We start from the raw sequence: 18114 nt of genomic DNA, 5'->3' as shown, positions 1-18114 counted from the left end.
AGACCTGTAATTAATCATTCAGGTGTCACAGTCGTGGGTCCGCCCTTTCAAACTCAACCTCCAGAGGAACTCTCTGAGGCGTCTCTATAGCAACGGGTTCCAGCACCTTGGCAACGCAGTGTCGATAAACCTTGGCAACAATGCACTCCAGGACATCAGAGTGGGAGCTTTCAACGGGTTGGCCAAACTGAGGCGCCTGTACCTCCACGAGAACAAGCTGGAGGTCTTCAGGAATGACACTTTCGCCGGGTTAGAGGCTCTGGAATACCTCCAGGTGAAAACTGAGAGGATGATACGTATTGATCATCAGTGTTTGATGGAATTATTTACAAATGTGCCCGAGATTACAATAGATAGACGTGACAGCACGGCTAGCAGGTGGCTTGATTGAAAGAATCTTAAGATCTCTGCATTTTCAAATAGAGAGTGCCTCAGCTTTTTCCTGCTCCATTCAGTCGATTTCTTTTTTCTTTTTTTTTCAATTGCAGCAATTACACGTTCATCACATTTTCTCTTTTTACCTGCAGGCCGACTACAACGTGATCAAACGAATCGACAGCGGCGCTCTGAGGTTCCTCTACAAGCTCCGGGTTCTCATCCTCAACGACAACCTGATCCCCGTTTTGCCTGCTCATCTGTTCAGGTTAGATTCTGATTATTCCGCTGCAAAGCTTTTAAATTATGCCGGGACGGATCTGTAGAAATATCAGTGTCAGACACAATTAGCCAGTCTGTACTGTTGTCGAATTAATGTTTCCGTGGCGTACTATTTCATATCATAAAAGACGGATTAATCATCAGATAAAAAGCAGATTTCTCAGCAATGGAAAGTGTGAACCTTTATTTTCACTTACTATCAGATTGTCCTTTCATCTAACCTAGCTAACTATCCCCCACCTCCCCCTCCCCCCCTTCCTCTCTCCTGTTCCAGATCTGTGTCTCTGACTCATCTGGACCTGCGGGGAAACCGTCTGAAGAGCCTGGCATATGCTGGGACGCTGGAGTACATTGGTCGTTCCCTAATGGAGCTACAGCTGGAGGAGAATCCCTGGAACTGTGGCTGCGAGGCAGTGCAGCTACAGCAGTGGCTGGGTCAGATCCCTTACACGGCGGTAGTCGGGGACGTTACCTGCGAGTATCCCTTCCACCTTCATGGCAAGGACTTGAGGGAGATACCACGCAAGGAGCTGTGCGCTGACCTCCCGGATAAAGAGCTGCAAGCAGAGGGGGGAGGTGCAGCAGCAGGATCACAGCCCCAACACTTGCCCCCAAACTCTAAACCCAACTCCCACCCCGGGCGAGTCAGGCCGACTAAACCCTCCTCCATGGTCCACGGCTCCCGCCAGAACACCCATACCTCCTCCACTTCATCGTCATCTTCCTCAGCAGAGCGCAGAGACAGAGAGAGGCAGCCGAGGCCGACAAAAAGGCCTCGACCCTCCAGAACATCCCCCACACCCCGCAGCCTGATGCCCAACCAGAATCCCCCCGTGGCCGGCTATCAAACGCGACCCCCCATCCCCATCATTTGTCCCCTGGGCTGCACTTGCAACCTGCACATCACAGACCTGGGCCTGACTGTCAACTGCAAAGAGAACGGTTTCCTCAATGTGTCCCAGCTCACGCCTCGGCCTCTCAACGGCCGCAAGCTGTACCTGAGTGGAAACCTAATCCAGAGGATCTACCGCGCAGACTTCTGGAATTTCTCCAGCCTCGACCTGCTTCACCTGGGGAACAACCGCATCTCGTACCTCCAGGAGGGCGCCTTCTCCAGCCTCTCGAGCCTGAGGAGCCTCTACCTGAACGGGAACAACCTGGAGAGGCTCAGTCCCCACATGTTCCTGGGGCTGCAGAATCTGAGGTAGCTTTTTTCTTGTTGGTTTTTTTTTTGGATAGCTCCCAGCAGTTTCAAGCCTAAACTGCACTTCAAACAAATTCATAAACTGAAACCACATGTCAGCTTAGGTATTTAGACATATTTAAATAAGTATGTGGAAATTAATTTCACTGTAATACTGGCATAGCGCACAGCAGAACATTTTGATTACCATTATGCTGGAATTTGATTGAAATGAATAGGTGCCCATTCTCTTCCAGGAGTGTCATTTGTTAGTCACGCTGCCTGATGGCATGCTTCACTTGAGGTGTGAGCCTGTGTATGAGTGACAACGTGAAAATTAATGTTTTTTTTGTGTTCGCATACAGAGGTGTTAATAAGGCAGTGAGACGTCTGGATGGTGCCAGGAATTTGCCTTTTGGAAAAAAGGGGGCTTATTATGAAAAGGAGTCGTCAGAGTGATGCATAAGTATCGTTGTCAGATTAAGCATACAAAGATAATTCCTCTGCAAATAATGTATACGGCAAATATCTACAGTCAATAATTGTATTTAGTCAGCGAGCTAAACATCGCCGTGTTTGAATAAGACAACAAGTCAACTTTCATCCACTGCTGTGTAAAGACTGAGAAGGTTCGTGCCGTAAGACCTTCGTATGCAGAACATCATCCAGCCTCTCAGCTCCACTGGCTCTATATTTAAAGATAAGGTTCAGAACATCTACGGGAGCCATTAATTTGACTATTAATCAATAATAAAGATCCTCTCAGGACATTCAAAAAGTCTTCCTCTTAACCTCTCGTTAGCCTTTGTTAGTGACTCCAGGGCAAGTGAGCGGTAAGTAATTTAAACCAGATCTATTACTTATTGCAGCGATGGAACTATATTGAATCGCTAGCATGCAGGGAGAGGTCTACAGTCATACTTAATTCCCCCCTAAATTCAAATTAATTTCTGTTATTGAAAAAGAAAACGTAAAAATTCAAAGTGTCTTAAATCTGACACGATGATCAGGCATGCCAAGGCGAGTGTAAGAACTCATCAGTGAAAAATGACACAATATCAGTTGACAGTGATCAGCTAATCAGCTGTGAAAAGCACAGATTAAATCACATTTCTGTTATGACTACCTTACATAAATATTCATTCATGTTATTATCATGCCGGGGTGCAGGGGATGTAAATTATACTTCAAGATAAATCGATTGAAACGTGAGAAATTCAAACTGTGCTCTAATCAAGAAAAACTTATTGAGACAAAAAATGTTTTATGTTTTTATATTTCATGTGTCTTCACTGTCAGATATCACTGAGTAGGGAAGTGCAGTACTAGCTTCCTTTAAAGGTACACTGTGCACGATTGTAGGTAGCTGTAAACATGGAAGTAAAAGACCTCGCTATATTTGTATTTTTTATAAAGCCCCAATCTCACCTGAGTGCTGTGGAGATACACACCCATAAATATGGAGGGCAAAAAATGACATAACTATCATAAATAAATAAATAAATGTATAAATATTTACAGAAATTAATAAATAATTATGGAAATAATTAACTAAATTAATGCTAAAAAAATAAATGCATAAATAGAGAAATAAATGCAGCGGTTAGGACCTCTTACTGCATTAACATACAGGCAAAGAATTGCAAAAATAAATTCATATTGTCGTAAAAAATGTAGAAATAAATTAGAGATATTTATTTTTTCTTTTTCATTGACTCACAAAATACAAACAGAACAAAAATGCACAATTCTGCCAATTCATCAGTGAGTCCTGTGATTTCTAACCCCCTCATAACAAATATTGAAAAATCAAAACCAAAATTGAAACCAACTCTTTACCAATATACCTCTCAAACAATATAAGTCATAAACATTGCTAGTTTGTTCACAGTTTTCCCGATACTTTCATTTTACATCAATAAAGATATTTATTTATGTCCTGTTTATCAACTTTTATTTATTATTTCATTTATTTAGTTCCATATTTGCTTTTTAAGTATTTATTTATTTTCATATGTATTTCTTTTTTTCCTGTATTAATTATTTTGTTCCATATTTTTTAATTCAATATTTATTTATTTATTTATTTATATATTTATTTTTTATTTATTTCTGTATTATTTTATTTTTTTAGTTCTGTATTTGTTTATTTCAGTATTTATTTATTTTTTCATATTTATTTCTTTATTCCTGTATTTTTTTATTTTAGTTTCATATTTTTTATTTCAATATTTATATATTTATTTCTTTATTCCTGAATTATTTTATTTATTTAGTTCCGTATTTGTTTACCTCAGTATTTTTTATTTTCATATTTATTTTTTCCTGTATTATTTTATTTATTTAGTTCCGTATTTGCTTATTTAAGTATGTAATTATTTGTATTAATTTATTTATTTAGTTCCACATTCGTTTATTTTTTAATCAATTTATTGATACTTAAGTCATTTTTCGTCCTCCGTAAATTAAAGTCCTAAACATAGAAAATAAAAATAGAATAAGAAAAAATGGGCAAAGGACAGAGTCTCCACAGAAAATACACTGCCAAACATTTCTAGTGGGTCATTATTGATGATTGAGGATGATTATTTCTGTACGAAACTATTAATTGTTTAGGAAAATCCTTCACAGTATGTCTTTATCATAACCACTCCCCATTTATCCTCCTGTTTGCACAGTCCATCTTCAGTTTCCATGTAAACAGAAACGCCATAACGCGGTCCTCTCCTCTCTTTAGGTACCTTTATTTTGAGTACAACGAGATCCGCGAGGTCGATCCAGGGACCTTCGACTCCATGCCGTCCCTCCAGCTGTTGTTCCTAAACGCCAACCTGCTTCGAAGCCTCCCCCTCGGCGTGTTCTCTGGAGTTAATCTAGCTCGACTCAATCTGAGAAACAACCACCTCCTACAGCTTCCTATGGAGGGCGTGCTGGAGCACCTCACCGGCCTGGTGAAGGTTGGTGCAACTGTTTTCTCTGAATGATTGAGGGGAGCTTCGGTGCAGGTGGCTGCTTGAAAAAAACATGATCCTGATCTGCTAACCCGCTGGTGTGTAAATGAGTCAGATACCTGGCATGAAGCTTTTAGCAGATTTAGGCCAAATAACATGCATTTTGTTGAGTGACAGTGGCAGGGTGAAAAATGGGAGATTATTGAATTGGATCACCCCCGTTGATTTACTAAACGAAAATGTGCATAATTATACAGAGTATGTTTATTTCAAATGTCAGACGATGAGATTAAAAGAACTAATAGATTGCCAAGACACATTACATTATCACAGCTTGATGAACTAAACAAAAACAAGCCGAAATCTTGGATGAAGCCGCACCCGCTCCTGAAACTTCTGGCAGCCCCTGATCTCCTGGCCTCTGGCACAGCTGCAGTTTTCTCCGTCATCTGCATCGTCTGTTGTTCTGAGAGCTCTGCTGCGGCACGTGGGACTTCGGTTGCGCCTCAGGTATTCTAATTGGAAAATTGCAATTGACTCGATTTGCATAAGTGGTCTTAATAAATCAGGAGCTAAACTGGAGAAAGCCGAACCCCTCAAGTTTTTGAGCATGGTTGTAATTAATGCACCTCTTTGTAAATCGGCTGTGTAAACTACTGTATGTGTTAAATTCAGTGTTTGTGTCAGGCCTTAGCTCGCACATTTAACTGCAGCGTTACAGTATGTGACTGGTTGCTGCACACAAAGCACCGATAAGGACCGAACCCAAGGTATTACATTTTTTTCATCCTGCCTCCTCTCACTTCAGCAAATTTAGTGTACCAGGCTTTTCTTAGACAGCCCGAGTAGAATGAGGTAAGGTGGGTGTGGATTAGCCTGAATGTCATTGTGAATTTCCATTTTACTTTGCTCCGTGAAAAATTCCCGATCCTAGGTAGTGTGGGTGAGGCTGGCAGTTCAGAGGCTGTTTCTAAATGTTTGCTCAGGGGAAGGACGACGGTGGTTTATGAAGCTGAGGGAACCATGTAGAAGTGTATTATGTTTTTGTGTTGTTATACGCCTCTGATGTCCAAGAGCATTAAAGCATCCACCAAATGGAAGTACACTGTGTGCCATATTCATAAAGCCCAGCGGTATCACCATTGTAGCGCTCAAAAATCTGTAGCACGGTAATTGAATTCATTCATTTACCAGGGTTGTTATTACTCCGACAAAGCCACATTAGCGCTGCCCGTGGACTGCAGGAAATAATGTGACAATGATATCACCTGTTGACTTACTGCTGGCCTGTTTGAAGCTCGGGAAGCGGGATTTCTGGGCGCTGGCGTGTGTTTTCCGAGCCAGAGTTTGCACAGTAAAATCAAAGGGTAACACAGATGGAAGCAGGGTGAAGCTCGCAGCTGCTGTAAAAAAGCGGTCCATTTTGATAATCATAAAGCAGCAGCATGTATAGCTTAGAGTCATTGTCACCATCAAGAAGAGGATTAAACAGTTACACCCACTTACACGCGCTGATATTTCTGAGAAAAATACCTCCCCTGATGTCACTGTTATTCAAAAAAATAGCTATTAATGAGACATTAGAGAGAAAATGAAAATTACCACAGTGTTCTTTAAATTAGTTAATTAACAGCAACACAAGAGCAAATGAATCTTCCCTTTGAAAACCAGCGGCGAGAGTATTATAAAATCAAGGTGAATCAGAATCGGAGTGTGTGCCAGGAATATGTACAGTTCAGGAATACATATGTCTTTCTTAGTAAATGCAAAGAGCATGCTGTGTAGCTGGGCAGCTCGCTCTCATCACTGCCAGCTGCTATGAGGAAACTTGCCTACAGCCACATCTCACCTTGTGTAAAGATGTCGGATAGACAAAAAAAAACAATGCACACTGCTGAAAGATTGATGAAAACAACACAGTATTCACCAGGGGGCAGGGTAGACAGGAAACTATTTAATGTCCGACTAATATTCACTTTTATTTGAGTCTGTGTTAATACTTAGTTCATCTTAAATGGGGCAGTTTGACATTTTGGGAAACACACACTTGGCTGTATTTGCTCTCTTGCTGAGTTAGATGATCTGTTTGTTCAATATGAGGCTGCAGCCGGTGAGCTTATTACTGTAGCATGAAGAAGGGAAACAGCTAACCTGGCTTTATCCAGAGGTAACAAAATCTGCCTCTGCATTATAAATCATATCTTTAAACTTTAAAGGAACAGTTCACCTCAGAATGAAAAATACATATTGTTCCTCTTACCTGTAGTGTTGTTAATCAGTGTAGATTGTTTTGGTGTGAGTTGCAGAGTGTTGGAGATATCAGCCGTAGAGATGTCGGCCTTCTCTCTGATATAATGGAAGTAGATGGCACTCCACTCGTGGTGCTCAAAGCAATAGAAAATACATTTTAAAAACTCAACAGCAATGTCTCTTTACAGAAATCACGACCCAGTGACTCAAGATAATCCACAGACCTTGTTGTGAGCAGTTTTATGAAGGAACTATTTTCTGTCTACCAAGCTGCACCCGCTAACCGTATCACTGTGCAGAAGGAAGCATGCATTAATGGTGTCCTCCTTGGCTGAGCTGTAACATTAGCTAGCTAAGCAGTGGTGGTAGGTGCGCTCTGAACTCCACCAGTTGAAAAAACTTCAACTCAAAGCTGAAAGAAGCCCCACTTCATCTCTTTTTTAATTCCCATTGTCCAGTCGGATGATTTGAGAGGGGACAGGCCTTCTGTCATAGACATAACAACAAGTTTACAGTTGGTAAACAATGGACGAAAAACCGGTGGTAGCGGTGGCTGGATACCTAGAGCTATACGGCCCAGTGATAGACAGCAGGTTGTCAAACTGCCCCTGAGTCATCCTAAAATATGCCTGGAAACGGCCATCATGGATGTGAAGCTCCTGGACCAACTGGTGGTGCTCCCCATGATCCACCCTCTTTTTTAGGGTCTCATGTACCCACACAGATCTCTGTTTCCCTGTACCCAACAAACTCTCACCCTCAACCAGAGCTTCAGTAAGTACCCTCTGCCTCAACATTTTAGGAACTAGATACTAATAACTGTCAAATAACTAAAATGAATAAACATGCAAAACGTTTCCTTGTGATTGGGGCCTTAGATGTGGTACCGTTTGTGGGTGTAGTTCAGTGGAAGGAAAATAGTTCCTGCATAAAACTGCTCACAACAAGGTCTGTGGAATATCTTGAGTACTCGGGTCATGACTTCTGGAAAGAGACATTGCTGTCGAGTTGCCAATATGCCATCTGGTTCCATTGTATTTCGAAGAAGGCAGACATCTCTACGGGTGACACCACCAACATTGCTGCACTGCTCCCAATCATTGAGCTAAACGGACTATACTGAATTATTAATATAGTGCTGCATGGATGACAAGTTTTTGTAGGATGACACAGAAGTTAGGGCTCCCTCGTCCCTCGTCAGAAAGCCGACGGGACTTTAGATTATTGCAGAAAATAAGCTCTGCGATAAACAAACGTCTATAATACTCCTGCATTTTGAAATACAATCGGCAGAAGTAAAAAGCTAACGTTAGGCTATAAGTGAACTACACTACAGTCGCATGACTTCAACGTCGCCACCACTACGAGCCTGCAAAGCCGTGTTCGTTGTGATGACGTTCTGTAGTTTCATTTAGCTACTTTTTGAGTCACAAAAAAGCTTCGAAATTCACGAGTGGGGTGTTTACTGACATATTTAATGTCGTAAAACAAAACATTAAGTCTCGTAAGCTTGTGTTAACCTGATTTCAGCCATCTAACCCATTCAAAAAATCCATTGACTTCAAGTCAAGGGAACCAGGAGTGCTAAAATGCTGACTCATTGTCAGCTTTAAGGACTCACTTCTGCAGCACTCTATACTGCTAAGTGGTTAGCAGCTCGGCAGCAGCTAGGGCAGGGGCTTAATAATATTAACTCAGTTTCCAGTCAGTTAACAGATAATTATAACCACGACTGTCTTCACCAGATCGTATCTAGTAATTCTATTAAAAGATTACCTGTCAGTACAGCTCTCGCTTTTTTTTCCAGGCCATTATTTTCACTTGGCTGCTTTACATCCTCCTGAGTACAAAACAAACCAGCGGATATGTTTATGCATTATATAATTTTTTGAAATATCAGCCAATATTTCTCTTGAAACTGCCCAGCGCAGCACAAGCACAGCCACCACAGGTGTTTTAGACATAAATACATTAACTCAATAAAAGCCCCCTGAAAATACTAGGCTTTTTTGGAACATGACCAGTCCTCTGGCTGGCATACCGATGTATTTTCTATTTCAGGGTGGAAGATATTCTCATTGACTAAATGCCAATAAAGCCGGTTTACGACAGCTGCCCTGTATAGAAGATGATGTGTGCTGCAATATAAAGGCAGGATTTTCTCGGTAATATTAATAACCACCTTTAATCAATTGCCTGTAGGACTGGATCATATAGAAATGATTAATATTGCAGTATTATTTTAAATCAATATGTTATGATATTTACTCAGAATCAGCTAATTGCCAGGAGGGTTTTCACATACAAGGAATATGCTCTGGTGTATAACATTAACAAAGTATGAGAAAAACAAATGCACAAATAAAGAAATATAAATACAGAATAGTAGAAAATAACAATAAAAATATGAAGAATATTATAGAAATGTTTACTATATTAAAGTAAACAAGCTGTGCAGTTTTGGGAAGTGGTGATTCTGGGTAGAAATGTGGGTTCACAATACAGTGTACCATGACATAATCCCACAGCTCAAAGTTAAAGGCATTTTCATTTAATTGATTTAAATGGTTCTTATAGTATTATTCTGTTTTAACAGGGGAGTATCTTGTGATAGTAACAAAAATATGTTTTCCAAGTTATTAAGATGCCGTGCTGTGATAGATTTTGGTCAATATAAGTTGTTAGCATTTATTTAAAGATGACATTGTGAACCACAAAAAATGATGCAGTCATATGTAGTGGTAAACTATAAACTATAATACTGGATTATAGGTAAGGCCATATCATCTCATTCGCAATAATACCGGTATTATTCTTAATATCATATGAGAAATTCATATCGTGATACTCGTGATATTTCAACTTACTGACATATTAACATCATGCTGTTACCCACGGTAACAACAAGCATGGCTGAAAGTGAAATTATTACTGACTCCGCAGTGGTTCCAAAAAGAGGAGCAGCTTCAGTAGTGTGGAACAGACTGTGGCGTCCTGACTGTTTTATGAACAGCCCCCAGACTTCTCGGACTTTCCGCTCAGAGGGAACTCATTCAGCGGCTCCTCTGGCAGCAGCACAGCGTCTCTCCCTCTCCTCTCTCGCTGTGCGCACACAGGAGTCAGTGTTGGTCATGTAAACCTATGCAATGCTCGTGGATTGACAAAAAGCTACATATACGTCAATGTGCGATAGTTATGGTATCATAGCAGCCTGTCACAGGTTACAGCGTGATGATTAGAGGAGAAATGGCAGAGCATGAAGGTCCAGGTGGGAAAACAAACAAACAAACAAACAAACAAACAGGAAATCACCTGTTGATTTATATATATAGATCCCAGGGGACACTTCTTGTATTTGGGAGCTGTTTAAATGTGTAATTTGTGGAAGATGTTATTTTGTTGAACTATTAATATTGTATACAGAATCTGAATCTCACTCTGAGTTACTGTTGTTGTTCACAATGTAAACAAATGAGAGATCAGTTTTGTTTAGTTTTTACTGATTTGAAGGCAAACTGTAAAACTATATCACTTATTTTGTTGCAGTTCTATGTTCTTAAATTAATAATATATATATGTATAATTGTTTTTTTTTACTAATTTGTCATATTGTCAAGAATATCGTTATCACAAAAATACCCTGAAGTATCGTGATATTAATTAAGGGCCATATCGCCCACCCCTACACGTAAGTCTTACATGTGTATCCCACTGGCTAGCTGCCCTGCATTGCGCTCATAGCAGGCTAATCGCTGATACTGGGTCGGCGTTGTCGTAGAACCGTAGCGTCTACCCCTCATTTTCCCCCCAGGTTAACACAGTTAGCTCTGTCAGCATTGTTGCCATTGTTAGCACTGTTAGCAGTGTTGGCAACTCTATTTATTTCCAATGACAGCAGCTAGCACTAGCTCCAAAAGTCACTCGATGACGTCATAGGCTATTTGCACAGTGGTGACCTGAAATATCGTGATATTATTTTCGGGCTATATCGCCCACCTCCAGGTAGGGCTGAATTCATTGTTGATAAATCTGTTGATTGTTTTCTTGATTAATTGATTAGTTGTTTGGTCTATAAAATGTCAGAAAATGCCGAATAGCATTTTTTCCTGAAGCCCAAAATGACATCCTCAAATGTCTTGTTTAGTTTGCAACCAAAAGATGCTCAGTTTACTGTCATAGAAAAGTTTAAAAGTCTGGGAAATATTCTGGATTTTAAGATAAAATCTGAGAATTTTGACTCTTTATTCCTTAAAAATTTACTCCAATTAATCGACTATCAAATTATTTGGCAATTATTTAACAGTTGACACCTACTGCAGCTCTGATTCACCAACCCTATATATCTGTAGCAGTTGTGAAAAGTAGATTCTTTATAGAAGATACAGAAACCTGCACTCATTTTGTTGTTCAGTATTGTATCTTTCTGCAGGTACCAGGGCAAACATACTCATCGTGTCATGTCTACATGCTTCCATCGCACTTTTCGGCACACTTCAAACACAAAAAATCCAGATATCTAATACGGCAGCATTAAAAGTCAGTGTTTGTTTTCCCTCAGAATAAAAGATCAAGGGCCTCTTTCTAGACTCACCATGTTGCACTGATGTTCAGCAATCACACCGAGGCAGAGATGCCAATTTCTCTACTGACAATAGCCTCAATGGACCAGAAACTCTTGCTCTTTGCTCTTTGCTATTACTACCGCTCTCTCTCCACCTACATGAAACACAAACTGCTGGATAGAACAAGTTCATGCCCCTTCTCAAGGGGTTGTTGAAGTCGCTCTGGGAAATATGGGAAATCACTATCTGAGGTAGAAGTCGACGAGGCAGGCAAAGGGAGCGTGAGTACACTATGAAAGTAAATTACAACACTTCAGAAACAGAGGAAAAGAAAAAAACCTCCTGGAATGCACTCAGCATCACCGACTGATGAAATCTAACGGTGTGAGAGTGTCCATGAGTGGATTGCTTTGACGCATTTCTGGGGCTTTGTATGTATAAAATCTCACATATAGTGTAGCCACGAAGACAGCTTTTCCAATTTACATACTTTTCCAGAAAGAAAAATCCTTAAATTCTTGCGTATACTGCAGATTCTCCTCCCAATGCACTCTTTTCATTTTCGCTCTGTGGATTATTCAAAAGACAATGAAACACATTCATCAGTATGGAGAAGGCTTGGCAAGCTGAAGCTCAGGGCCGTCTCGTCACCAGAGACTACAGCAGAAACCCTGCACCAGAACTTCCTAAACCTGCTTATATTGACTATATTTCTCTGAACTAACTGGTGCAATTGTGATGACTGACAGGATATCGCTGTTTGGGCAAAGTGATCAATTATAAGACACACGGCTGGCTAAGAACATCCCGAATTTCTCCCCTGATGTCTAGGTTTTTTTTTCTTTTCTTATGGCTCCCAAGTATATTTTGGACAATTATTGCTTGATCTTTCATCTGCGTCATAATGATAAAAACCCACAAGAGTAAAATTTGCTCCTCTGCGGCTAAAGCGTGGCAGCTTCCATCCAAAATTGATGGCATTATTTAAGCCGGGCTGAATAAATTCTCTGACAAAGGAGAGGGGAGGTTGTGTTTTTCATGAATTTCTTCCAGTGTATGATAACAAGAAGCATCAAAATAGTGAATGTTGCACTCAAAACTGAGACATTTAATGGTTTTGTTTGTAACTTTAAGATCATCCTTGTGATTAGTGACAACACAGATACTCTATAACTGAGATAACCTATTACAAGCTGCGCCAATGGTATGCATGTAATGGTATACACTGTCTCTCCCTCCAGTGTAGTACACATCATGTAGATGGATGAAATCAGATTTGTTTGTTCCTTATTTTGCCGCTTGTTTTTATCTGCTGGCTCAGTGTTTGATATCACCTGAGTGTAGGATCAAGTCAGTTGTTGCCAGATCTCATGAGAGTGTGTTGCTAAAACAGGGACACGTCTCCAGCAAAGTTAATTTTCTTCCGAGTTGTCCGTCTGAAAAAATGCCATTTCAGTGTCAGAATGCTTAGAAGGGTTGGAGCTTGTGAAAAATGGGTCCAATATTTACTCCAGTGCCTATGGGGAGAAGGACAGTCATAATCTGTTCTTGCTTTTACTTTTCCCATAGGAATGAATGGACTCAGGCCCACCGATAGTCTCCTAAAGGGGTGGGGCATTGGCGATACCCATGTGATACAGATACAGGAAATTAATCTAAAGTGGGCCGGCTTGGTTTATTGATGGTCTCTGGTGATGCCTCTCTCTTAGGACGTTAAGTGAACTGCAGTCAGCATCCTGATGCTCTTTCACCGGTGCTTGTACTCGGTAGCTGTGAGCAAGCACCAGGGCTTCAGCAAAAATACATTTCAATCATATTTTGATTAAAGTTACTATCTGTAGAGTTCCTATATTTCATTTGGACCATAAACCCTTTTACTGTCAGTAAACAGATGTCATTTTTTGGTGGGCGGGGCTTAACTGGAGGCAAAACAATTCTCCACAGACATTAGCCAGCGCTAGCTAGCTAGTTCTGTTGGCTTGTTTTAGAAGATGGAGCAAGATAATGCGAGTGGTGCATTCAGAAACCCTGGCACAAACTGCATTTTGCGTAAATTCGAAACGCTCTTTGAATGACATGGCATCTTTGGCTCCCAACAACCCAACAAGACGACATTTTAAGACCCCTATGTAGCCTACAGCCCTGTGGTGGCAAGTCATGTTTTGCATCCAGCTAATAAAATGATGTCAGTAGCTATGTTTCCATCCAAAAATGATTCGAATCATTGGGAAAAGCGCATTAAAAGAAAAACAAATCCTGTGTGTTTCCATTAAATGTACGGACTTTGGTGAAAACTACAAACTCGCGCAAGTTTTCCGCAGAACCGAAAACAAAACAAAAGTCTCGCATTCTTCTTCTACATTTTCTGGCAGTTGGCAACCAGCTTGTAAATGCATTACCGCCTTCCCGACGCAGAGTGTGGATATCACAATGGAGAGAGGCGCGCTACGTCAGACTTAATTCGAACATAACTGTTTCCATCCCCCATTTTGCGAATCAACATTTTTTCGAATCAACTGAAACCCGGCTAAAGCGAGTGTATATTAGCTTGCGCGAATCAGGGGATTTTAATTCGAATTTTGGCGTTTCCATCATAATTTTACGATGCGATACTTCTAGATGCACATCTAAACAGGCTGATGGAAACATGGCTAAAAGGGTCTATTGGCTCCATGATGCTAGTAGTATAGCTTACCATCTTCAAATTACATTATCAGCTGATGTTACAAGCAAGAATAAGTAGAATAAGTTACTGCTAGCTGGCTAACATTAGCTCAGGTTACCGTTAGCTTGTTAGCCGCTACGCATCACTCTTGGCTAGTAGAGAGCACTTTGGACAGTTAGGGCTTTTTTTGTTTGGTTTAATTAACACCAATTGTCATAATACATAAAGTAGTATCACGTTAGCTGGGGAAGTAATTTGGCAGGTTAGCCAACTAACAAATCCGCTAAGATAGTGTTTTGCTAGCGCTAATGTTTGTGAGCAAAGGGTTGTGTCCACGTAAGTATTTTTTTCTAAGGCTGGTGTATTTTTGTAATGCTTTGCAATGGGAGCACCGTGTATTTACGACGTGCTACAAATGGCACCAGTGCAACAAGGCGCTTAGCGTGAATTCTGAGCGCTGCTGGTTGTGCGTTTTTCTGGGCGCCAAGAGTTGAAAAATGTTTAGCTTTGGGTAAAAATGCAGCACTCATCATGATCACTTTAGCTGTTCAGTCACAGTGGAGACAAGGCATCACATCATGTTCAACAGTGGAAGGGAAATCTGTTAATATTCTGTAAATACATTGTTTACTGACATGAACCCACACAGACTGGCAGATTTGTCCTCTCTCTGCGTGTCTCAGCCTTTCCTCATCCAGAGCAAGTCCTCTACCTTGTGCTGTCGTGTCCTAAAAGTTGCGAGAAGTCACAAAATGACATCAGCTCTGACTGCAGATGGGAGGGAGGGCTGGGCCGTCTAAGAGTGCTTTGGGGCGAGGGAAGGGCCCACGGCAGCATCCGCTGCTCGTTGAGAAGAATAAGAATGATACATGCTCTCACCACAGAGTCTCCAGAAGTCTTCAATAACATCAGAAAAAGTCACTAGATTTGTCGCTAGTCGCTTTTTTGAAGAAGAATTGCTAGAGGGGTCTGAAAAGTTGCTAAATATAGCGACAAAGTCGCTAAGTTGGCAATACTGCTAGCTGGTCGTCCCCTTAGGAGTGCCCGGCGTTTTCAGCTGGGAAAAAAATGCTTTGGTGGACATGGGGCCTATAAGCAAGCTATGGTAGCCAGCTATCTGTAACTAAGCTATGCTGCACTGATCTGATCTGGTGTTGGTTGCTTCATAACATTAGCTGCTAAAGTAATTTGCAAATGGCAAGACGACTGATGAATTAAAGGTCCTACATTATGCTAATATTCGGGTTCATACTTGTATTTTGGGTTTCTATTAGAACATGTTAACATACTTTAATGTTCAGAAACACATTATTTTTTCCTATACTGTCTCCCTGAATACACCTGTAATCACCCTCCGTCTGAAACACACTGTTTTTCATTGGTGTCACTGGAATTACTTTGCTAGGCAACAGCTTCGCTTCATGTTTATGTCCTGTCAACTGAGGTCATTGACATACACTGCAAAACTTTCCAACAGGAAATACCAAAGGACCCATTTATAATATTTGTTTCAAACAGTCTATATAGTATAGTTGTGACATCACAACTTTACGAAAGTCCTGACGGTTCGTTTTGAGGCACACTTTCTGAATTCGGACTGTGTGCATGTCTCCGTGGATTAACCATTTTGTTACTCACACAGTGATTTTAGCACCTATACCTACTTTATTTTTAAAAATACATGATCAAAATACATGAAATACAAATCTGACATTTCAAAATATGGGACCTTTAACTAGCCAGATCAGCCCCAGAGTCCTTACAAATTAAATTATGTTAACTATGCAAGATGGTATTTTGCTATTTAAGCTTGTAAGCAATCTTATATTACACATATTTTACAATATGTTTAACATGTCAGCACTTCCTCTAATGTTAGGATTTACTTTCAGCACCAGGGCGAACTGAAATTATGGCATCAGGCACTTAATTTGATAAATTTATCACACCACAAATAAGACAAGAATAAGCTTGCTAGCACAGCCTACAGACCAGTGGCGAAGTGGTAGTTGATGAGGTGGGTGTGCTACTAGGTAGATGGGTAGGTTACCAAAGGGGAAGTGGGTGCACTTACCTGTATATTCCAATGGCTTTTTGGCTGATACTGTAGGTGGGTGTACTGTAAACGGCCAGAAAAGAGGTGGGTATACCCCATATTAACTGACATGGACCCTCCGCCTCTCTCCCTGCCACAAGGACACTACTTCCTTGGAGTCGAGAGAGCGGCCTGGGATCAAACCCCTGGCGCTCAGCATGGTCTTGCTCTAGCTGAAATTGAGTTGCTAAGTGAACACTAAGTGAAGGTCTGTCTCCACCAAGCCACTGCTTTAAAATGCAAATAACACAAAGAGCAAGTGTGGACTCTGGTGGTGGTGGGTGTTGGTTTTTTATTGACGTTAGTGGACTGCATTTCCTAGCTAAAGTCTGCTAATGTTGCACACTTTAAGTGCTGTAGCAAAGCTGAAGAGAGGCAAGGCACTCGGGAACATGCACAAAGTTACCTCCTTTGGATTTTGTGGGATAAATTTAGCCCGAGTCCCTTACATAGTAGTCTGTCCACAGGCTGCTAGAGGCAAGTTACGTTACAACCTGTTTACCCGCAATAAAAAACACTGGTAAGAAGTTAAATACACAACCTTTAAACAACCGATGGCTGGTTTTGCCACCAGAGTGTTATTGAAATTCCTGTATGGTAATGATACAGTATCATTACATCCTGTTTGTGACTCTGTAAGTGGAATGACTTTGCTAAAAGGCTTCATGTTCCCCAAAAAAGTGGTTTCATGCACTTGCATTTTCTCTAGCACCAGCACCTGTCAGGCTAACTGAGGGTCTATAATTTCCCTTCAAAACAGAGCTTTGATTGACATGTTGACAGCAAATCACACACTAGGTGACCAGGCGTATAAATTGTAAACGGTGTTGGACATGTTGGGCAGATGCTTGCAAAAGAGGAGGGGATAGAGCCCCTGGGATCTGTGCGGAGGCAAACAATACCTAAAATAAAATGCTTCGAGAATTTCAACCAGATGGAGGATTGCAGTTATAAAAGTTATGAAACTGCAACAACAAGATGACATTTCCGTCATACAGTGTTCATTTAAAATGTCACCTTGTTTTTTAATGTGCGTTCACGCTGAATTACAGCTCAGTTGTGTCACAATGATGCTGAAACATGGAAAACTGCACTTTTCAGCGGACCTTTAATATAGTGAAAGTGTTCAAGCTGAGTTAAAACTGCGGCAGAGTGTTGTTTCTACTCACCCTCCAGTCGCAATTATGTCATTATCAAAGCCACACAAAAGCCCACAGTGGGCTAACTCCAATAAAGTGAAGGAGCATCCTGTTGTTCAGCGCGAGGCACGGGGAAGCAGTCGTTCCATGGCTCCCACAACAGCAATGCTGAATCATCTCGAAAAGCATCCATCTATTTCTGCGAGCCAGGGAGCTGGCCTAACCAAATTAGCATGACAACATTTGTGCAAGCTCCTTGGAAGTGTGACAGAGAGAATATCAGCTTTCATTGCCAATGTCATTGCTAAAGATATGGAAGAGATCAGTTCTGCAGACAATGCAGCGTGATGTGAGTGATTCCCTTTGTGCATAATCTGCTTTACCCTTTTCAAAATGTGGCAAAGTGAATATTTGAGTTTGTTTTTAGGACGCGCAATCAATAGCTGGCAATGAGAAAATGGATTTACGCACACACCTATTGGATTATAGCACAGGGGAGAGTTGCATCACATCCCGTCTATTGTTAAAAAACAAAGTGCCGTGATACTCTCACACACTCGTCACACAAAACCTGCCGCTGAGTTTTGTCAATAACCACTTATGTAAACTCTG

General features: G+C 40.9%; 1 protein-coding gene across 3 annotated transcripts in view; it reads left to right on the top strand.

Annotated features, from left to right (window-relative positions):
• LOC125900689 (SLIT and NTRK-like protein 3) overlaps positions 1 to 18114 on the top strand; it is a 33476-nt gene that overhangs the window by 12092 nt on the left and 3270 nt on the right. For all 3 annotated transcript variants that reach the window (XM_049595853.1, XM_049595852.1, XM_049595854.1), the window contains exons 3-6: positions 23 to 274; positions 528 to 643; positions 932 to 1861; positions 4578 to 4797. In XM_049595853.1, the coding sequence (XP_049451810.1) occupies positions 23 to 274; positions 528 to 643; positions 932 to 1861; positions 4578 to 4797 (1518 nt within the window). The remainder of the gene's footprint in view (positions 1 to 22; positions 275 to 527; positions 644 to 931; positions 1862 to 4577; positions 4798 to 18114) is intronic.

This window comes from Epinephelus fuscoguttatus, linkage group LG14, assembly GCF_011397635.1.
Source record: "Epinephelus fuscoguttatus linkage group LG14, E.fuscoguttatus.final_Chr_v1".
NCBI classification, from domain to species: domain Eukaryota; kingdom Metazoa; phylum Chordata; class Actinopteri; order Perciformes; family Serranidae; genus Epinephelus; species Epinephelus fuscoguttatus.
The sequence above is the reverse complement of the archived record's forward strand: the minus strand, read 5'-3'. Positions and strand labels throughout refer to the sequence as shown.